Here is a 24,001-nt window from a genome sequence, read left to right on the forward strand (position 1 = left end):
AAATCTATACATAGAAAAACTGTAACCAGTAAATACCAAAAAAAAAATATTTCACAGAGTTTCTTCCCACATTCTCTCCCTTTCTCACTCACATCTCTCTCCTTTTCTGATTACTGTATGGCATTTGGAAAGCAGAGAGCTCTTGTCACTGCCTTTTCCTTTAAAAAACTGTACCACCAATGATAGTTGTTCCCTTCTTTGAGACAAGAAGAATCCTCAGGCAGGAAGGCTTCACACCATTATAGCCAGCTGAATCTTACCAAAGGATTCAGAGCTGCCACTCATTAACTTCCACTGGAAATCTGTAGGGTTTAATGTTAGGGGTTTTATTTTTCTTTTCATTCGGGATTATTTGAAATCATGCCAGAATGGTGCATGATGCTTTAGCAATACAGAGATAGATCTCACCTAAACCTCTGCAAGGATCCATCTCCGTTCTCTATTCAGACAATTAAGGGCTGTCTTTTAGATACTTGGGCTGACACCAGTTGCCTCCTTTGCTGCTTAGAACCTGAGATTAGCTCAGTTAAATTACAGCACAATGCTAATAATGCCAAGGCTGTGGGTTGGATCCCTATAGGCGACATTCATTTATGAGCTGGACTTTGTAACCCTTGTGGGTCCCTTCCAACTCAGAATATTCTGTGAAAGATGTATTTGTGCAGGTCAAGATGGCAGTATGATACTACAAAGATACTACGATTGAAATACAACCCATAACTGGGTTATCTGGTTATCTGGCAGATGAAGAAGTTAAAGGGAACAAGGTGATAACATAAGCCACCACAACAGTGGGCCCAAAGTAGTCATTCAGATGTCTGCAAGCATCATCACAACCCAAATTTCAAGGGCAAGTACCAAGAAAGAAAATGAGATAGCTTTCTATGATGGGAAGCTTGGAACACAGCACATTTACGCACCTGAAAATATATTAGGCCAGCAGTCAAGTCTGGTATCATAGGCAAATCAGAGGGGAGTCAGCCTTTTGATTGCTTCACTGGAGGTGAAGGCTCTCCTGATAAGCTTTTAGCCTTCACTTGAAAGGTTTCTATGTTTCGTAAAGGCAAGAGGGAGCCAAGACAGACTTAAAAATACAAAATTAGGGCAGCATGGTGAAAGTGATAAATTATCACAGAAAAAATCTTCAGATCAGCTTTAAGACGGTAAGATCATGTGTAGCAAAAAGGATATTTTACTAACAGAAATAAGGTGGCATCAGCCTGTATGAAAGGCTTAATTGACTGGATGTGAGACAACCTAAAAAGATTTTAAATACTTAGTCACAGCCTATGTATGAATACCCAGAGCAAGAAAGACAATCAGAAAAACAACACTGCCTACAGTCATTGGAGGTGATATGATGGGAATCTGCAAGCCAGAGCTTTGAGGCAGACCTTTAACTTGAAGGTGAGGCTGTCAAAAGGGCTCTTAGCATGTAAAACTGTTTTATTAGAGATTAAATTAGAATTGGCTAAGTTCTGAAGGACAGGAAACTCATCTCTGTTCAGTGGAAGAGCAATAAAGAACTGCGTGAAAGTGAAAAGATATGACAGTGAACCTTGCAGCTGCTACCTTACAGGGCAGGACTTTGTCCTCCAGCCTTGCTCTCAGCCTAGCAATGTGAAGTCCTTGGAGCTAACAATCTTGCTTTTTATAGCCCTAAAGACTTATTGCAGGATCTGCTTCTTGTTCTTCCCAGCAACCTTCTCAACTCCACTTCCCCTACAGGCCTGCTGTGGAAGCATCATTTCCCCATCTGCTCTCCCCACTCGTAGCCCAGAGGGCCCTTTAGCCACCACCACTCAGCAGCTTTCAGGGCAGGTACACTGTCCCTCTGTCAAACTCTGAGCCAGGAAAAGGTAAATAAAATACTCAGATTTCCTCCTTTCTGCCTAGGGACAGTCTTCAGCACAGCACATGGTACCTGCATAGCAAACTCAACCAAAAGAACATTTGCATTTTCCTTCACTGGGGGCATAGTACAATCGACTGTGCAAAATGCAAGGCAATGGAGAGGTTAGAAGGAAAACAGTTCGAAGGTAAGCTATAATCAAGGTTACAGCTTCAGCTATCATAAAGCCCTCCCATCAATCTACTCCCACCTATCACAGCATGTGAGAAAAATCCCTTTGGACATTTGAATTTTGGAAGAATTGTTAGTATAATGCTTAGAACAAAAAGGATTTTTAAAGCATAGATTATACTACAGCAAAATCCAGTAAATAAGGCCTTAGAGTGCAAAGAGCTATACAAAATCTTCTCCAAATCATCTAGTATCTGACTTGCTGAAAACATTAAAACAAACATGAAAGTAATGAAGCTAGGGATTGGAGAATGCAAGGAAGCAAAAGTATTTGGAGAGCACAGAGAACTTTGTAGGATCAGCCCATTTATTTGAGAGGCACAGGAAAGGTTTCTTAGAGCTCCAAAAGAATTATTTAATTGCCCAGGGACTCTCAGACTTCCATGGTCTACTGACATCCTTTTCCCTGCAACATATTACAGAGCACATAGACGAAACTGCTGTTCTTGGGAAGGCTGAAATGAAGGCTGTAAACATTTCAGAGAGATGCATGCCATAATAACACTAAAGAACTCTAAGAGCATTTGTCTCAATATTGCACATCTATGGCACTACATATATATTTATACCTATAACGAACACTAATCGGAAATCGAAGCCATTATATATCAGCAGTGGGGCAAATGGATGTTATTAGTCAGTTCATTTTTCCATTTCCTGACCTTTGTGAGTTTCCAGTCCAGCTGTACTGCTATGTTAATGTATCCTCTTACGTTTAACTTTGCTTCAGTGATGTGCAAATCAGTGCACAAATAAGAATCAAAATGAAAGAGTTGGCCTCAAGGTCAACACGGTAAGGTTTGGTGCTGCTGGTGTGGGATTGATTCCTGATGCAGACCTACTAGTCATAAGGCAACAAAAACTGGCAGCACAGTACTCAGGGGTACTCTGGAATATGGGGCAATGATTGGAGGGAAATTGAGTTCACAAAAAGGATGAAAATTTGTAATGCTTTTTTTCTTCTCTTTATGGAAGAACTACAAGAGACTGCCATCTGAAGAACCCAAAAGAGCATGCTGAAAGATACATACATCACATTTCCAGTTAAATGATTCCAAGAATTAATATTTGTACTTCCGTAAGTATATAAACCACACAAGTTTCTTAAAAAAAAAAGGCACTTTACCAATTTTATATGAAATCACTCAAACTTTCTACACTGTAGACTATGTATGCCTAACTTATGTCTAACAGAGCAATTAATAATCTTACATTCAACATATTTTTATTGAGGCAGTGATAATTCATTCACAGTTCATAAAGCACTGGGAAGTTTCTGCAATGAAATGAAGCTAAGGACAAAATTAATTTCTTATTTTCTGTTAAATCAGTAGCAGAAAAACAGTCTTGTCTCAGCAGTTTGTCACAGCAGGGGATAAGAAACAGCCATCAGACTTACCCATTACAGAAAAAAGATCTGAAAACATTGCCAATATTTTTAAAGGACACAGTCAGGTACAAAATAACAGGTAAATATGCAATATGGCCCGAGTATAAAATTTTAAAAAGATAACTGTAAGGAAATAAATAATAGAGGCGTCAACATGGTAACATCTTAAACCAAGATAACATTACTCAGCTTCACTTTTTCTTTCCACACTACAAGATTAAAGGAATAACCTTAGAATCTGCTTATATACTACTATCAAATGCTCCCAAGTCCATTATGATTGCCTTTCCTCATGCTTTATTATGCACATAACAGGAAATTTATATTTTTTACCTCATTGGTTTTAAACATCAAAAGCGGGCAGAGAAGTGCTGTTGCAGTACCAGACAGAAGCATGGCAGTGATTACCTCCCAACAGGTGCAAAACAGTACATTCATACATGGAACAACACACCCTCTCTTAACAAGCATCCTCATGTCCATAACAGCCAGTATGGACATCAGCTTCACAGATAACAGTCCTTGTGACTGTGGTGCCAAAGACTGGAAATCTCCATTCCTTATCTTTTAAAACCCAAGGATGATATTTTTGAACAACAATCACTGCAAGAAAAAAACCAATCATTCTGTACCAGGTGCTAGTACTTGTTTATCCATTATTTAAAGCAAAGAAGCATCACTCTCAGAAAAGGGTTGTCTCAAAAACCCTGTGTACCCCACACTGGTCTCCTTAAGAATCATCACCATATTTATGAGGTCCACTGCAAAGGTGGACTGTAATGGCCTCCCAGGAATGCTACTTATTCCATAGGGGTTTTAGGAGGGAGGACATAAGAACAGGGACGCTCTTCTCTGCTGCAGGCTAAAAACGTCGCTGCTGTTCTGTGAGCTGATACTCCTACTGAGAAGCCCTGACCATGCTTGATGCCCTTTTCAGGTTCTGCACAGCACATAATAATAGACATCTCTTACCTGATGGATTTTTATAACCAGTGGCTTCAGTTGTTCAGACTTTGTCCATGAAAAAAATCAATGTCTTTAGTAGTATTAACAAAGGTCTGGATTCATCCAACTCAAGCTTTGAGTACTTGAGCCACACTCAGGAATGTGAGACTCTCTGAGTACTCAGAGGGAAGAAACAAGCTCCTCATGAAAAAGACTGAGACCCAGGTAAGGCTTTCCTGGAGAGGATTGAACACCATCTCTATGACCTTTTTTAAGAGTCAGTGACTATGGGTATCCTAGGCACGTTAGGTTAGCTAGGAAGGAGTCAGATGTGTATGAACCTCTCAAGCTGTAAGATTTTACATTATATAAAGGTAAGTGGGCAAAGCACTCCTGGGGGTGGCAGAAAATGTGTATTGTAAGTACATTCAGGCATGTAAAATGGAAATGAGGCAAATTAAAAAACATACTAAACTACTACATGATTATTTAAGAATAGTCTGATTTTCTAGAAAACTATAAAATTGCAAACTAGATGGTCCATCCAGAGAAAGTGCATAGAAAATAAAATACTTAGCATAGTGTACGCACTTTACATGCAGATCTTTTCAAAAATGTAATACCAGTAAACATAGCAGAGGTTTACAGGAAAAGCTGTGGAGACATCCTGCAAAATTTAAGAGACTACCAATGAAATGATGTAGAGTAAATATGAGTTGCAGAAAGATATCCAGTAATGTACACAGCTTCCCTGAACCGTCAGGTTATAGTAATTTCTCTGTTCAGAAGCAGTCCCACATTTCTCATATCTCTTCCTCAAAGTTCAGCAACTGGAGGAGTCTTTTTTTTGCAGAAAGCACTCTTAATTTCTTATGCTATATGAGAGTTATAAAAATCCCAGGATTCTCTACCATTATGAATGCATTATACCCTCCACCAAGACAACTGTTTTGCTAAAAAACAAACCTTGTGTCATGTCTGTAGTGCATATTGCTGCCAGATTGAAGAAAAGACTTTTGTAATGTATTGCATAGGTGTCAGGCATAGCTTATTATGTATAAAACACATACAGAAAAAGAAGGCAACAGAAAGCAACCAAGCACAGATATCAAAAGACAGGTTTTTAATATTAACCTTCCTTCAGACACAAGCATAAATCTTTGCAAATGAAAGGTTCATGTGTGCACATGTATCAAAAGGTTTATCCTGCAGAGCTCAGATGTATGCACATAGTATTCCCACCACCCACATTTCCCTCTCTGCCTAGACACTTGTGTGCAGCACAAGTGGATCCATATACATACACACCACAAGACATTCATCGCTGCCATGACCTGTAAAATTTCTGTCAGCTCTGTGAGTGCCATTCCCTGGAAGAGCTGGGTACGCTTCACCTCCTGCTTCCCTCTATTCCAGACTGTCAGCAAGGACCTCTGTGCCATGTCTCTCACATTGCAGCTCATGCCATAGCCATATTCCAGGTGACCATGCATCTTCCTCTCCTCCCAATACCTTTTTATTCTCAAGGCCTATCTCCTCTTTCTCACATGCCAATAATACCACCCTCCCCACACTTGTAGGTAGGAAAGGATTGGGCACAATGACATTACTTGCTGAACCAGCCATAAAACAGGCAGCGGATTAACATGTGGGGACAATAAACCTACAAATCCCAGGAGGGATGGAAGGAAGCTCTTTTCACTCATGGTTCTTTCCAGCTGTCCATGATGGCTGACTCTCACTCCACAGCAAAGAAAACATTTAAGGTCTCCTACTTCATTCATTGCTGCTACACTCTGTCATGCTTCTTACCTCCATCTATATTTCTTTAAGAGAAGAGTGTTTTGAAGTGTCAGTCTCTTAGCCTCCTCAGGCAGTGAGGCAGGTAGGTACTATTAGGAGCCTGTTGGGTATTAATGCCTATATCAATCACTCCTTTGATCTACGAACAACAACAAACCATTGCAATAAACCAGTGTTTCAACCAGATACCAGCTTCAGAGTATGCCCTCAGCTCCATCTTCTACCTTTCAACAAGGCCTAGAATATTCCCTGACATTTTAAAATTAATTGGCTACAGAGCTCCTGTTATTACCATATTACCTCCAGTCAAATACAGAAATGCCATCTAGTTGAGTGTGCTTGATCGTGTTTCCGATAAAATTAAAGGCAAAACTCCCCTTGATTTCAATGTGGAACAAAGTGACTTTGTAAAGCAAAGGAAAACCCATATAGCTGTCAACAGCTGCAGCTAACAAGGGCTAATCCAGACCTGGAAAATAAAGTTCATATTTTTAACTAAAACACTTCAAACATTTTCATCCATGATCCAATATATTCTGTTGGAAAACACATCATACAAACATATAGAGCAGCAAGTTGCATTTCAGACCACAGATAACAGCAACTACTCTTAGAATGAGATCTCAAATCCTAGAAACAAACCTGTGATTTGATGGGTTAGGATTAATTTAGGATACAATTATCTTTAGACTATGATATCTGAATGTTTTTTTCCTATGCAATTACAATAATAGAATCCAACACATTTTTCATTTTTTCAAAAGAAAACTGGGACATCAGACACTGAGGCATAGTCATCATCATTGCATGTTTTCTGTCTGATGTCACTGGAGGATAGAATGAAAACTGCTTGCAAGTACTAAGAGTTTGACTTCCACATTTAAGTATGTTTATTCCCAACAGACTGACTTCTCATGTCTGTATACTCTTGGGGAGACTATGAAAACAAAATATCTGAAGTTCATTATGTGTTTTTTTAAAAGACAAATCAAAGATAATCAATATTTTGAGGATCAACAATTCCTAATTTGCACTGAAAAACAGTAAAGAAAAACTGATTTATGTTTAATAATGTCACATATCCATTATTTTATTATTGAAAGTAATCCTGATGCCATTAAAAACTTAATACTAGTGATAGAACCCACAAGGCATAGTTTAAAGGGTTAGATTTCTCTGTTCCTGGACAGGTAAAACTAGCCTCAGATAAGTATCTTTAAACCAGATTGCTACTTACTATTTCATCTTTATTAAAATTGTTTATGTTTTGATTGTATAAATCATAATAAACTACCATTCATGAGAAAGTAAAGAAACTGGGGAAACTATCCCAAGAGAAAATGAGTAGCTCTAGTAATGCAGTCTCTAGTTGAGGAACAAGATTCAGATTTTACAAAAAAGAACATGTGCCGGCTTTACCTAAGGCACAAAAAAGTCCTACATAAGAGAACAGAAGCTGCTTTCAGGAGCTCTGGATAACTGCAAGATAATTCTGAGCTACATATCTAAGGTTTTCTGGGGAACTGCTGGCCAGGCTAGATGAAAGGTAGCCTGGTAGTTTCCCCTAGAAAACAATTATAGGCATAAGGCAGATTTTCAAAGTAGAAACCACACAGAACAACTTGAGCAGACTAGTTCAAGTAGATGAAGAAGAGCCCACCGGTGCAGGCTCCTCCAACCAAACATAAAAGAGAGACAAGTGCAGTGACCACCAAGAAAAATGGGAGCTGCACACAGAGATGGGCAAGTCCTGTTGTGACTGATTTCTAAGCTTCACTCAAACTTACTTTGCTGCCAATACACCTCTAATACAATAATTAGATATTCCTGTATTGTACCACACAATCATATGTAGAGGCATGTCCATCTGCTCACAATACTGTGTGAGGTTTTAATTTACTTTTTTTCTCTTTTACTCCAGTTCAAAAGGGTTTGTGTCCCTGTGTTCAAAAGGTCTTGTGAGAATTTTCAAAGAAGAACATGTCCAAAGTCCATGGGAAAAATTTTATTTCACTCATTCACACAAATGCACAAGAATGGTTCTGAAGGAAGGTTCAAACGACAGTTTCATTTAATTTTAATGAGGACTGCTAGTTAGACTTAACACTTCTTGGCTGCCATTGAATACTCACAGAAGAGAAGTAATTACAGTTTTTAATACTCCACTTAAAGTAAGGCCCAAAGGAAAAATTTTTTTAACATATTTTTCTGGTAACAAATCCTCTGCCAAAGAAGTGTCCTAAATTCATCCAGGATTAGGTTCTAGGGCACTGCAATGGAAATCTACAGTTTAATTAATTAGCATTTATAGAAGCCCGCACAAATAAGCAAGTTGGAAACTTGTTTGGTTCTTGCAGGTCTTAAACCTGAGTTCTGGAAGAAAGACTGAGACAGGCACATACATCATCATGCAGCAAGGCACTGGCCACGTGAGCAGCCATGGCCTGCCTGGATGTCTTGGCATGGGACTTAGAACAGAACCAAGGACAAGAACTACTTTCTGTACAATTCCACACACAAATCAATGAAACACACGTTGGTCCACAGATGGTACTTTAAATTGCTGTTATTACTTGTTAGATAAAATGCTATTCAACTTAACCTTAGGCAGTAAAACTGGAATGTCAATGAAGTTAAAACTTGGCTTTTGAACAGGCATTTACATTAGGGGTTCCAAGGCACAGCAAGAATTCATTGGGGTGTACGCATGGGGTTTGCGTGACAAAGTTTTGGTAGCAGGGGGCCACAGGAGCAACTTCACTGAGCAGCTGCCAGAAGCTCCCCTTATGTCCGATGGAGACAGTGCCAGTTGGCTCCAAAAAGGGTCCACCTCTGGGCAAGGCCAAGTCCATCAGCGACAGCGGCAGCACCTCTGGGATAACATTTTTAAGACAGGTAAAACATTTCTGTGCAAGACAGAAACTGCAGCCAAAGAGAGACGTGATAATATGTGAGAGAAACAGCCCTGCAGACACCAAGGTTAGTGAAGGAGGGGAAGGAGGTGCTCCAGGCACCAGAGCAGAGATTCCCCTGCAGAGATTCTCCTGAAGACGAGGTGTGCCCTGGAAACTCATGGAGGTCCACAGTGGAGATTCACCTGCAGCCTATGGAGGACCCTATGCCAGAGAAGGTGGATGCCCAAAGGAGGCTGTGGCAGTGTGCAGGAAGTGCACACTGGAGCAGGCTCCTAGCAGGAACTGCAGACCTGTGGAGAGAAGAGCCCACTGCTGGAGCAAGTTTGCGGGCAGGACTTATGACCCTGCGGGGAACGCGCACTGGAGCAGCCTGCTCCTGACAGACTGCACTCAGTGGAAAGGACCCACTCTGGGGCAGTTTGTGAACTGTGGGAAAGACTCATGCTGGAAAAGTCTGGAGAACTGCATCTCATAGGAAGGACCCCACACAGGAGCAAGAGAAGGAGTCTTCTCCCTGAGTAGAAGGGAGCAGCAGAAACAACGTGTGGTGAACTGGCCCACAACCTCCAGTGGGGAAGGCATTTTTTAAGATTTCATTTTATTTCTCATTACCCTACTCTGCTTTGATTGGTAATAATTCAAAGTAATTTCCCTGAGACATACGGGTTCCCATGACTGTAATGGGTGACTTTATCTCAACTCATGAGCCTTTTGTTATATTTTCTTTCCCTGTCCAATTGAGGAGGGGAACAATGGAATGGCTTTGGTGGACACCTGGCACCACAGCGTAAGACTTGCAAACAGAATAGACACTAATTTATCACTTGTAACACATAAGCTTAATGGCCACATAATGTTTTTGGTAGTTTTCTCTCAATATTAGTGATAAATTAACTTGATTGCTGTATTTTTGTAACCTTTAACCAGAAGCTGAATGTTTGCATTAAAGACATTCAGGTCTGATTCAGAAAGTATTCCTGGAACTAAAAACAAACAGCCCTGTTAGAAGTGGAATTAATGCAGCTGTTTTCCTGCAGAGCTCTATCCTTCATCACCAAACCTCAACTAAAGTCCCAGCTTTTTGCTGTCCATTCCAATGCAAAAAAAGACCCAAAGCAAAGATAATGGTAATCCCAGTGACTTGCCAGTTGCTGGAGCAGGTGACAAACAGCTCTACCTGCCTTTCCCCCAGTCCTACTTAGGGTCTTCCTCCTCTTCCCAGCCCCTGAGGCCTATAGAAACTGAATTATCTCAAAGACAACTACTCCTTTCTGTTTCACTTCAGATTAGTCAACGGCTTCAGAAGTAATTAGGTAAGGGAGTGACAGATAGACAGAAAGGGCAATCAGAACTCTGATCAGTGCAGGAAGATAGACTATAAAAACATTATACATAGCCTCCACTGATTTAATTGATTACTCCCACGAGGGAATTTCCTCATGTGTACAGGTCTGCAGAAATAGGTGTTATGGTTTTTCAAAAGCCATTACAAACACACAGCATAAATCTAATCAAAGTGACTGCAGTGGGAACAGGACCTGATCAAATATGTAACACAACACTACTCCCTTTCCAGCTCCATTCTTCCTAATTACCATTTTTTAATACAGAGTTCAGTGTGTTCTCATCCTGGTGAAAAATTTTAGTTACAACTTAAACAAAATATGTTTCTATTTTCTATATGGATTTTGTGACAGATTTTCATCTTACTAGTAAAACTGGTGTGATTTTTCTCTCCCATGCTAAATGAGGCATCTAGTGTATAATTTTTCTTCAAGAAGTAAAGAAATTAATAGAGGTGAAAACGCAGTATCATAAAGAATGGACTAATTTAAATTGCAAAGTACTAAAAAAAAATCTCATTTATATTTTTCATTTTTAAATTCCCAATGCAATTAAAGTATATATTCACATAAAGAGTCAGAGATAATGTATTTTGACAGAGCTTTCCTGATGTATTGTAGAATAATTTTTTTTATTATGCAACTAGTTCTGTAAATGGTTTAATATTAATAAAATTAAACCTTAATTGACTTTAATTAGACTTTTATGATGTAGAGGTTCACAAAATAATGGATTTTTTCAGGCAGTTTCTCTGTTTGCTTTAAAGAGATGGGCCACATTTTAAGAATGTATTTAAATTTCCCAGTAAAATCAAAATATTTGTGCATGTCAAAACAAAAGTATATCCACACATCATGCAAGGGCAAAGCTGCAAAATACTATGGAAGCAATGCGGGTTCCCAGTATGTAAATCCTGAAAATTAAAAGCATATTTGTATTTTACCATAAGAAATTATAAATCCTTTTATCCCAGTTTTATTTAAAAGCCCACTTGACAACAGCCAGTACATCAACAAGAGATTTTAAAGTGTCATCTAAACTCCAAAGGCACACAATGCAGACATCGTTTCCAATGTCATCACTGTCCTCCAGTACGGACAATGGCTTGTGCATGTAGGTATGGATCAGTGTAAAACTGAAGTCAGCCTAGGCATCATCGCACATGTCTTGGATGTGATGCAAACACTCCTGTAAAATTCAACAGGCCTTGAAGCAATTCCTATCCCATTGTGTCATTTGGGGTTCTTTTAAATTCCTAAATACCCAAGGTTAGATGGAAAGCACCATCTTCACAGCCTTTCACTTACATGATACAGTGAGAAGAATAGCAAATCTCCTTGTAAGTGCTCTTTTCCTAATACCCTGGATGATAACATTGGCCAGTTGTGCTGTTTTTTAAAGCATGTCTTCATTTCTGGTAGTGCCCCTTAAACACTCTTATGTTTTCCCAAAGGTATAGTTATTCCCTTACAAGTCTGGCAGATAACAAGCAAATACAGAGAATTGTTCCTTCAATTAAACTAGTGCTGGAAATAGGGACCAACGTAAACAGGAAGAGGGAATTGTGCCAGAAATTAATCTGTTTTTTAATTTCTCCATTAAGATGTAACTACTATCTCAGCCAATATTTATGTACTCTAATTAAAAAGATATTAGGAGAGCAAGGGCTCTGGTTCACAGCTCCACCTCTCCTCCTACCACTGCCTCCCATCTTGCTGCCTTTGCTGGGACCACCAGCACCATCTGAGAGCCTACAGGACAAGTCAGGGGGTTTCTCTCATGCCTGCAGGCTGGCTAATCACCATCCCTTTTGCACCCAAATGGATTTTGGTGGATCTGTTGGCTCTTCTGCCTATAACACAAACATATAAGAAGAGTTGCAAAGTTCAAAACACACTCCATATATTTTGGTTATCATTAGCACCGAGAAAGGCAATGCAAGTGTATAAGGTATGGTTTAAATCAAAGGGATTGCAAAATGCATTATTTTGGCTATGTGGGAATATTTTTGTTTGGGAAATACCTTTCAGTATAGGTTCTACCTATGTATGCTTTTTCATAAAAAATAATTCCTATAACTGTTTTTTGTTGTTGTTTATTTTTGCTCAAGAACTACACAACAAAAGGATGTTTGAAAGGTTTCTTTCTGTCAAATCTTAAATAAACCACAGGTAACAACTGTACAGTAACAATGGTTAGGAACAGCAATAGATTTTTTTCATAAATAACTCTTTAATAAAAGTATGAACTCCACATGCGATAAACTCTAATTAAAGTTGGTTTGTTTTTTTTTTCAAAATAAAACATTGCTGTGTGTCTTAATGAAGTACTAAATCCATCCAAAACAAAAGGTTAATATGCTGTCCTGTGTCTCATCCAGAGAAGATCTTTTAAAAGCCAGAAATGACTTGCTGGAGCCACCGCATGCTAGAGCACTAAGTCTTTTTGTAACTGAGATTGTGTTTTGATGGTGCCATATTTTTTTGGTTGTGCTTCTACCTTTTCCTTTCAGGTTTTTTTACAGCCTTCATTAAGATTTGACTGAGGGTAACCTTTCTAGATTGGTTTTACAGTTAAGGGAGAGAAAAGGGTGCTCTGAAACACTACCAGAAGTACGAGTTTACTCTGTTTACTATATAGGGCATATGTAGGGAAACTAACTTAAGAACTTAAATGCTTAAACACTTGTAAATAGCGCTCAGGTATCCCTAAGGATTTGGAAGGGTCCTGCACTTCTTGTACCCATCAAGTTTTCAAATTCATTAGAAATACTGGCACTTTCCTCCAATGCTTACATTGCAAATCATAAGCCTTATGTGCAAGGACAAGTGCGTGCTCTTGGAAGCACCTACCGTTCGTTGCCATGCACTAAATCCCGCATCTGGTTTGCTTTCCCTGAAGTAGTCCATGCTCACATTGAAAGGGAAACAATTTTTCTAATAACAGTCATAAAAGCCAAAAAGTGTCCAGCTGGAAATACTGTTATAAACTCAGTTCAACATGCTTTCCATAGGGGATGAGGAGGATGGGGTGGGGCAGGGGACCAATGAATGACTTGCTTTAGATTAAAAAGTGTTTTGCATTTCTGCCTCTATGCATAGAGGGGAGCAGTAGAAACTGAGCCAAAGCTGCAGTTAACAAATTTTGCCTATAAATATAGGTGATATATCTAATAGACACTTATCACTTTGTCATAAGTGATTTATATCACTTTGGTACATCTGAATACAGCTGACCACATAGACTGAGGACCAAGACTCCCTTATCTTAACCACAAGACCCTGCTGAAGAGACAAAGCATCACAGCAGTTGACTGTGCTGTGGCAGGTAAGTAATTTACTTTTTCCTGCTGTTGCATCAGCTACCTATTTCTGGCAGGATTATTGGTGGGAGGTATTTAATACAACTTCCAAGATCTCCTGTGTGTTGTATGTCAGGGCCCAGATTTGTTAAGACACTTAGCTAGCAGTGAGAGATCCACTCATTTAAAACTTAATATCACCACAGTTGAATTTGAAAATGTTGCAAATAGATCCTTCTGGTGCCTATGTAAAATACAGCTTTGCTCATAAATTAAACAGGTATAATGCACTCTGCTTTACTAAAAAAACCCTATTCTCAATCTTTTTCTTACCCCTTCTGCTATTAAACAAGTCCTTCCTTTTGAGTCTCTTCAATTTAGAAAAAACATGCAATCCTATCATGACCTGTTTCATCTTTGGGGGTATATTTCATCTAAGGTTTGGGGTTTTTTCCCCTCAAAGTAATAAAAAAACCTGCCAAATACCTGTGAAGATGTACTTACCTGATGCAATAGCTGCAAAATTTAAATGATTGTCATGTGAAATGTCAGCTTGTGAACAGTTTTCCTAAACTAGAACAGTCAAGGACTGCTCTTCATCAAAGAGTCTTCCAGTGACTCTTCATCACATTTTGTGAAACTACATGCATGTAGAATACCACTGAGTTTGCAGCTAGTCAGAGGTGAAAGAAGGAGTGCTGTTGGACACAAAAATTCTCCACAAAAACTCTCAGTTGTCATCACCAAGAGACTTCATGCATTTCCTCAGACATTACAGCATCGCCTAATTTGCAAAGAGGCTCAAAATACCAGAAAAACTGCCAGTGCCAGAGGCTCTCACTGGCTACTACAGAGTGCAAAACTTGACACAGAAGGATATACCCTTGTGAAACTGGAAGAACATAATGACCTATGACATACATGGTTGTTCACTGAACTCTTACTCTTCACAGAATTCAAGTTATTTGCATGATTAATAACAAAGGAAAATGTAGAAGCAAACATACAAACAAAAGCCCCAACCATATCAACATTTCAGTGACAGAAATAACACTAGATAAGCTTTAGTGCACATTCTGGCTCTCTTTGATAATGCATAACAATTCAGAAGACTAAGCTGTGCAGGAAGATGCATACAGCAGCAGCGTGTTATGCATGCACATCATCTCATATGTTCCCCTAGTAAGTGATTAGTGCCATAGTCACACATCCCTGCATCTCACACATTAGTGTCTACCATGATGGCTGATTTGTGTGTCGTGATGACTCAGAATTAATTCACAGTCAGAAGGTGCAGGTTTCAGAAAATGTCTTGTGAAGGTGAGTGGTTGATGCATTTTGTGTTTTGCCCACGCATGGATTCGTGCAACTGCAGTGTTACAGTTGCCTGCTGCTCCCAGGACCTCCTTGCTATGATCTTATAATCACCATGTCTTGATTCAAAAAGAATTCTTGGGCTGGCCACACAAAACAAAAACAACACTGACGTCAGATGGATGCTTAGTAGGTCACAAAAGAAAAAAAGAAAACATAAACAATAAAAGATCACTTTAAATGAAGCTTAATTGAGTGTGTTGTTGAAAAGGTGCTCAAAATACCTGAACCACTTTGTTTGATCTTAAACACGGACCGGGGGCAGCTGCAACGAGCTCCGAGCTTTGGCACATTCCATTATATGAATGGCAGTGAATTTATAATGGAATGGTATGGATGGTTTTTATAATCAGAAAAACACACTGACCTTAACACTACACAGGTGGAGCAGCATAATGACCCGCCAATTGTAAGCGCATCAATTCCTGGGGAAAAGTTCAACGAGGTTAACTCAGCATGTATCCCATAACCAACATAAGCGACATTTAAATATATTGTTTTTTTCCACCAAAACCTGTCTGTTTTGATGACATTTTATTAATTGATTTGTTCCACTGTTCAGTACTGAGTACATCTTACCGTGTTAACAGTGTACTACACTACGTTCCAGTAGAGCTGGAAGCTGTCCTACACTTCAGTGCTGAAATACATATGTTTAAAAAAGTAAGAACAGTGTTAAGTACAATAAACTTTTCAGGCTGTATAAGATTAAGCATAATATCCGTTTAACTTAGGAAGAAACTGAAAGACAAGACACCGTCAATGGATCTTCAACTTCATTGCAAAATCCTCACATTGAGTGAGCTTAGATGGGTGCCAACCAAGCAGCATTTTCTCTTCCTATGAATTTATTGACAAGCTTAGATATTGAGAGGACGAGCCGCAAATGAAGTAAATTTCAGTGTACCATCCTGGAGCTGACCAGGTACCCAACATAGTCTGAATAATCAAAGATCAGACTGCAAAATATGGTAAACAAGATTCTGCTTCTCTATTCAACCTCAACCAGTATTAAAGCATCCACATGATGCAAAACTACACAGAGAAAAACAAGGAAACAAAGAGAAACTTAAATCTGAATAAAGGAGGCCTAATTAGCAAGGGCAGAAGGCTCTCCAAACATGCAATAATAAAACTTTAAATTATAATTTAAAAAGTGAAAGACATCCACAACTCAGACACAACAGCAAGACTTATGATGTCTGTATTTCAGCTCTCTTTTGTGATCAGGGCACAGTGACACTTTACAACTTCTCCACAGCACTAGTAGGGAAAGCACCTCCGCAACAAGACAGTTCAACACCCGGAGACTGGTGGCCCACCTTAACATTCATCCCCACCATCAGTTTCTCAGTGCACTCAGTTTTCTCATCATCAGTGCACTCAACGACAGCTGAGAAGGTAAGGGAAAAAAATAAAGCCTTAAAACAACACTACTAAAATAGCCAACTCAGCACAAGCACAAAAACAAAAAAGAGAACGCAAAAGAGTTGGGCAAAGTAGTGGATTTAGGAAGATGCTCTACTGTTCAGAAATGTTCAGCTGAAAAAAAAGGTTTATAAAACAAAACAATACTGTTTGATCATACTCCTCTGATATTAAAAGGCTTTCAAAACATGTAATAGCCATCAAATTAAACAAAGTAAAAGTACACATTGCTTTGTTATCTCCTGTGTTGCACAAGACACTTAATCTCATGGACATAATCTGTTTTAGTTCCAAATTTACCAACTGCCTATAGTCTGGTGGCCCTTTGCTTTTATTGGAAAAGCGTATTTACACTGGAAATAAAGCAGGGTGATCCGAAAGTTGGGCAAGGAGCCACATTATCTTTAAAGGCAATCTCAGAGAAGTTAATCCACATGCATACTTTCTTCAGCTGTCTGTTAGGAGTGCACACAATAAAAACTCTTCCAGATAGCTGAACTGTAAATCCACTTCTCACAACCACAGTCACCATGAATTTCCTACAGTCTCACAGAATCTGGTTTCAGACTTAATAGCTTCTCACATCACAAAAAGTAATATACTACATTATACCATGTACAGTAGAGACATTTCCTTTATGTTTCTACTGTTAGAGATTTGGGATAAAAGTACAGGTTTCTTCCTAAGCCAGTTCTAATGCAGCTTTTGTAGAGAGGAAGTTTCATACTCCACAGGCAATATGAAAAACCCACAGCCCCACTCCTACCTTCAAAAGCATCTACACCACAACAGCAGGTTATGCAGACCAGGGATGCTGCATGATCACTCTGGAAGGAGGAAGAGCTCCCAGACTTGCACCGGGCCTGCCTCCTGCTGTGCCGAGCACGGCTGCAGCAGACAACACAACCCCAAAATTTACTGCAATAAATTTTCTCACTCCTCCTTCCTCAAAGCATCTCAGCATTACAGACTTCAAGTCACTTAATTTATAAATGGGAAGCAAAAATAAACTGAAATACTATCTACCTAAACTGCCTGGCTCACACATCCTGCAAAACCTATACTGAGTCACAGAAAGCATCTTTTGCACAGAGATAAAATGTGTTGTGATCCCTTCGCATGTTTAATCCAGAAAGAACAACATTGCTTAGGGTTTATAGCAAGCCTGACAGAAGGCCCAGCTGCCATCATCCACACAGGAACACCCAACAGGGCAGCAAAGCTCCAGTGCCACACTGTGGCCAGGGCTCTGCCACCTGTAGGGTATTCACTCTCTGCTCCAGGACACGTGGCACGTGGGCCTGTATGCATTCAAACTTTAATACCAATAGATAGGAAAGGTGCTATCTTACACATGAATAGATTTATTCAGGGGTACATTTATGCTAAATGATGTTCTTCAGAAATGTAATTATAGTTGAAGTGCACTTCAGGTAAATTGGAGAGCCTGTGATCAGAAAGACTATCGGTGCTCTGATGAACACTGTTTTCTGGATTTCTTTGTTGGCTGTCTCTTGTCACTTATGAACTCTTCTCTTTATATCTAGATGACATGTTCATTGGCACTTTTGTTCGGGTTTCACATGGCGCTCTACAGCATTTGTCTTCTTCTCAGCCCATGACTGGGTCTGCCAGTTAGTATTGCAATAGAAGTCTAAACAGCAAATATGTTATTTCCATAAAATATTCTATTTCAATAAATGCATATGCAAACATATCATCTCAAGGGCCACAAAACCAACTAGTTTTATGTTTAGAACCTGTGTGATAAAGAGGTGAAAGGAACAGACTAAAGAATACAGGAGTTGTGCTGTTTGTGTCAAGACTACTCACAGCCTGCATATGCATTGATGTTCTGTCTGGGAACAACAGTTTTCCAACAAAATTAGCCCTGCATAGAGGACGAGTAGTTTCTTTTAAGACCTGTGTATGAGATTAGCATGATCCAGGAGAAAAGTGAAAAATAGGGAGAAGAGTCCACTGAGCAGTGGAGACTTCCTAACCTAATTCTCCTTCTGAAAAGAAGCAAATTGAAGTTGATTCAATTGATGTTTACTACCCCCCTGATTTCTCTTTTTATCTCTCTCACCTTGCCTAACACCTTCTCTTTCATCACCCACCATTTAACACTAAGGTTTCTCATTTGCTGTTCAGCCCTGACAAGCCCCGCTGGGCCTCAATCCCTCTCCCTTCAGCTTTCTTATATATCTTCTTCATTTCTGCTGTTATTCCTTCTTCCCCTTTTTCCCGTCCACTTTTCATTTCTTTCAGGTTTGTCCCCCTCCCTACAGAAGCCACTGCTGGTGTCTGCAGCTGATGCTCGACCCCTCCATCCTGCCCCTTATGGACTCTCCAAGTACCTTCTGGTTTTTTCTACTTATCATATAAGTACATTAACATCATCTTTATGTATGCCATGCCTGCCTGAAGCAATCTTCAGACTCATATCCTGCTGCTGCCTGCTGTCTTGCTTCGAATTCCTTACTCAAGAACACTTTTTGCAAAGAAAACCCCAATAACAATAGAGCTGGAATGCAAACAACTAAAATCAATGCCTGTTTTACATCCCTACATACATGTGCACACATCTACGTGTGCATGATTACGTTTCTGCTGTACCCTTGTCTCCTGCTGCAGTCCACGCTTTCTATATTGCTTGCTCTTCACCCATGAACTGTTCAGTGCCTTGGGGTAATTTGTACAGTAATTGTACAGTAATGAGCCCAACAGATCTCCAGTCACAACACGTAGTGCAGGTTAGTAACACCTCAGTCTGTGCAAGAAAACCTATTCAATCTTGAAAAATTATTTCATTCAATGGTCAACAGTTTGTTTCTAGAGACTGGTGCTCAGTATGACACCACCTGCATAGGGGCTGATCTAGCATCTGAGAAGAGACATCTGCCCTAACTACTGAGCCACTTTAGACAGAGATGGAGCACCACACATAGACATGCTAACAGAACACAGAACATGCTTTTCTGTCCATAAAAAATTCTGCTAACAATAACAGAAAAGCAGGTATGTTTGTCCTGCACGTGTGCTTTTCTGTTCCTCTGTCGCTTCCCTTCCTCAATCATCCCTGCCAGCATCAGCCCCAGTATGCTGCTAATTAATAGCTGTCTGCTGCACGGTTTAAGCACTGTTTTGCATTGAAGGGATTGGAACAACACTGAAGAGATGAGAATTATTTTTTTTTAACCTCTACAGATTGATATTCGAAAGGTTTTTCAGTTTTTACAAAGATCAGAGAAAGAGAGGTAGCATCAGTTATTTACGGTAGAAGTGTTTGTTCCTTCTATCTCAACAAATAAAAACATGTAAAAGAAACTCTTGCATTTTTCAGGTTTGGTAATTGCAACTGCCAGCTGAAGCTACTATTTTAACACACCTCACTAGAGCAGGAAATATATAAAATTCCTTAAAATAAATCCACAGTTTTGTGACTGCAAGATAAATACTAACAAATTCTCATGTGTAAATTAGCTAAATAACTCACAAACCAGTATACAAATTAGAGACTTTCTTTTCCCTTCAGAAGACGAGAAGAAAAATAATGCAATATCATTAGAAAAATAAATAATATGTTAATTGAGGATTTTAATTGCCCAGAGACAAACCTCAGTTGCGTTGAAATCTGGCTCAAAATCAGAGTTACATCTGTTGTGGAAAGCACTCCAGCTTATTTAAGTAAAGGCACAAAATCTGTACATATTAATATAAATTGAAAACTCTGATTGTTTTACACCAAAGGCAAATCAAAAAGATAGCAACATCTTCATGCCATTTTCAGGTGAGATCTTCCATTTGTTAATCTGCAAACCTACCCCACTGTTCTCAATTTGCATCTCAGTCTTGGAAGTTATCAGATCAGTAGGTCTTCTCTATTTGCCTCAGCTGATGAGGAGTATGGGGCTGTAGAACCATACCATGAGACAGAGCTGCTTTTGCCTCATGGGTGCCATGAAATCCAGAATATGATGTGGACAAGGAAACCTACATTTCTTGAATGATGGTTTTCTGCAATCTAAAGTCAAGAGACCTTCACCACGAACTTCCCTATTTCCTACATTTGATGACAACAAAGCAAGAAGGGTGGAGCCTGAGAGATGTGTTAAGGGGGCTTCCACGCATCAGTAGCCTGCTGGAGTCCAGCTCCACATAGTCACGACCAGGAGATCCAGCCTCCGCTGGGCAGCTGAGCCACAGATGGGGTGTGTGGGTGGGCTCTGAACATGAAGCTGGTGGTGCCAGTCCAGTCCATTTCAAAACTGATGTCTGTCATGGAACAAAATATCTATGTCTGGCATTAATTGAGCTTCCACTTGGGAAGTTTCATGGGAGAAAATGCCAAACCAGCCCAGACACTGAAAAAGCTACAAGAGACCAAACACCGGTGGGTGAGTGCGATGCAGTTCACGTCACTGCTGTCTGTGGGGATATTCTTTACTCTGCAGGAGCGTGAATAAAGGTTGCTGACAAATCTTTTAATGAATTCTACAGTCACGTAGTGAAGAGGAAGGTTCTGGCTGGTAATGCTGACGTGGGTAAGGAGGTGGCTGGACAGGTGGGCATCTGACACTAAAAGGCAATTAGAGGCCCTGCACACCTGGAAGATTGTTGCTAAGAAGGACTGAAGAGTTTGCTTTTTATATGTCCACCATGTGAGACTGCCAGTGTCATGGCAGGCAAATAAGAGCCTCTGTGTTATTTAGGTTATGGTGAGCACAGAGAACACAACAGAATAGTTATGACACATTATTCTCAGAGTTCTGCGTGACAACCTATGACCCAAGCCTGAGGACTCCATCCCGGAGAGCAGCTCTCTGCAGTACAGGGCCTAGACCCATCCAAGAGACAGAGACAGAAACAGGCACACCTCCAGCATGGCTCAGGCAGGGACTAAAGGCCCCAGGTTAAGCTGGGACACATTTCCCTGGGCCCTTGGCAGGAGACAGTGCGGGTAGGAGTTCCAGAGGAGGTCGGTCCCAGCCACTGAGGCCCATGAGCACCCCCAGGACCCTGAGAGAAGCAGACTTGCACTGCTCATGTGCTTTCCTTTAGTCACTGGTGGTTGGCCCCTTTGGAGATCAAGTTTTGGGCGAGATGGACCTTCCCTCTGAGGAAGTGCTGCTGTTCTCAGGCACAGGTATTTTAGTATGTTTTCCCAATGAAAATGGTTTAGGTATTTCTCAAAATGAGTACAAGGAGAAGAAACTAAATCTCCAGGGAAACTGACACCTCCAAAAGATCTGAAACCATTTAGTTGAGGAGCATATCCTGCACCAGACTGAGGGCTTGATCTCCAAGCCTCGGAGATAGGAGTTTTGCCATCCCATGGAAATCCAGGGAAACTGGAAGAACGGAGAAAACGTTCAATAACCACACATCACATCTGCTCTTTGTAAATTTGTGCAGATGGTCCCATTATCTCGAGATCACAGAATCATAGAATCATAGAATCATAGAATAGATTGGGTTGGAAAAGACCTCCAAGATCATCAAGTCCAACCTCTGATCCAACTCCAATTACTATATCATGGCACTAAGGGCCACGTCCAATCTCTTTTTAAAAACCTCCAGGGATGGTGAATCCACCACCTCTCTGGGTAGGCCGTTCCAATGCCTGATAACCCTCTCTGTAAAGAATTTCTTCCTAACATCTAACCTAAACCTCCCCTGGCAGAGCTTGAGCCCATGTCCCCTTGTCCTATTGTTGGTTGCCTGGGAGAAGAGACCAACTCCCACCTGGCTATAACCTCCCTTCAGGTAGTTGAAGAGAGTGATGAGGTCGCCTCTAAGCCTTCTCTTCTCCAGACTAAACAACCCCAGCTCCCTCAGCCTCTCCTCATAGGACTTGTGCTCCAGTCCCTTCACCAGCCTCGTTGCTCTTCTCTGGACCCGCTCCAGCACCTCAATATCCCTCCTGAACTGAGGGGCCCAGAGCTGAACACAATACTCAAGGTGTGGCCTCACCAATGCAGAGTACAGGGGAAGGATCGCTTCCCTGCTCCTGCTGGCCACACTGTTCTTGATGCAGGCCAGGATGAGACCCACAGGTCTCATGCCCTTCAGAGGGTGGGAAGGCCTCCTTCCCACAAGGTGACAGAGCCAATGCCTAGGCTGGGAGATGGTTATGGGTATTCACTGCTTTCTGTTAGTGCAGGGCTGGGAAGAAATGTCATCAGCAATTTCCTCAGCATGTACTGGTAGGGAAAGTAGGGGTAGGAAGAAGAGAAAAAGAAGGGAAGGAATAGCTCATCTAGAAGGGATCTGCAATGATCATCTAGTCCCACTGCCTGGCTACTTCAGGACTGACCAAAAATTTAAGCATTGTATTAAGGGCACTGTCCAAATGCCTCATAAAACAGTGACAGGCTTGAAGCACTGACCACCTGTAATCTTCCTGCAAAGCCTGACCTCATTTACAGTGACCATACAATTTTTTTTTTCCTCCTGACTTCCAATCTGAGTTCCCTGTTCAGCCAAGTAATACTAACAAAAAATAGCTGACATTATTATAAATGTTCTATTACGAACAATAGGATTTGGAGGTTGGACTAGATGATCTTTAAAGGTCCCTTCCAACCCAAACCATTCTGTGAATCAGTGCTGACACATTATGACAAAATTTAGAATCTAGGTTCTGAACCAAGATCCTTCACAAAGCAAGGAGACACAAGCATAGAACAAAACCCATCATTTCTGACCCCAACAAGGTGACATCTCACACATGCCCACTAAGACCTTGACATGAACAGAGACTGAAGAGAAAATGAGACAATATTCACTGCTGTGGTAAGCTGTGGTCTCAGAACAGACTCCAACTGTTTGTCAAATTTTCTGTAACACTGCAGAAAGCAGGAGTTTTAAAAAGAGGGAACAGGATGTTAGAGTATTTCCTTTGCCTGGTAAGCAGGAAGGACTGCAAGAGAGAGCCTGTGAGGACTAACTGAAAAGGGGGAAAACATTCCAAGGATGTTGGCAATGAAGGCTGACCAACAGCAGTGCTGAATTCTTGGTGTGAAAGGAAAGACGGTAGGAAGGGTATCCACAGGTCACGAATTCCTCTGAAGATGAGCAGCTGTTTGATATATTTTGCAGAAGCAGAAACCTACAAAGCAAAAAAGGGGCATAAGGGAGAAAGAAAATACAGTTGGAGGAACATTCTCCGTAAGCAGAGGATGCTTCCAGCAGTATTGTGGCTGGACAAAAAGTGAGACACGTCCTTTCCTACACAGGATACTACAATAACTGAGGCCCTAGGGAAAGGAACACTGGACAACAACAAGCTGAACATCTCCTGAAAGCTTCTCCTGCAGAGCCCACCTCAACCAATTATCTCCTGCATCATTTCCTATCCTCAACGAAGGGATCAAGTTCCAAAAGAGTTGCAATTCTTCTTGTTTGACAAGACT

The 24,001-nt window shown here is 40.5% G+C and overlaps 1 protein-coding gene across 11 annotated transcripts in view; it reads right to left on the reverse strand.

The window, feature by feature from the left end:
• HECW1 (HECT, C2 and WW domain containing E3 ubiquitin protein ligase 1) overlaps positions 1-24,001 on the reverse strand; it is a 256,737-nt gene that overhangs the window by 178,218 nt on the left and 54,518 nt on the right. The window contains exon 2 of one of the 11 annotated variants that reach the window (XM_027655939.1): positions 15,523-15,580. The exons of the other annotated variants lie outside the window; for them this stretch is intronic. Coding sequence (XP_027511740.1) covers positions 15,523-15,549 — 27 coding nt within the window. The 5' untranslated portion in view covers positions 15,550-15,580. The remainder of the gene's footprint in view (positions 1-15,522; positions 15,581-24,001) is intronic. 11 annotated transcript variants of the gene reach the window in all.

The sequence above is a fragment of the Corapipo altera genome, unplaced genomic scaffold (assembly GCF_003945725.1).
Source record: "Corapipo altera isolate COAL_440 unplaced genomic scaffold, ASM394572v1 59, whole genome shotgun sequence".
NCBI lineage: Eukaryota > Metazoa > Chordata > Aves > Passeriformes > Pipridae > Corapipo > Corapipo altera.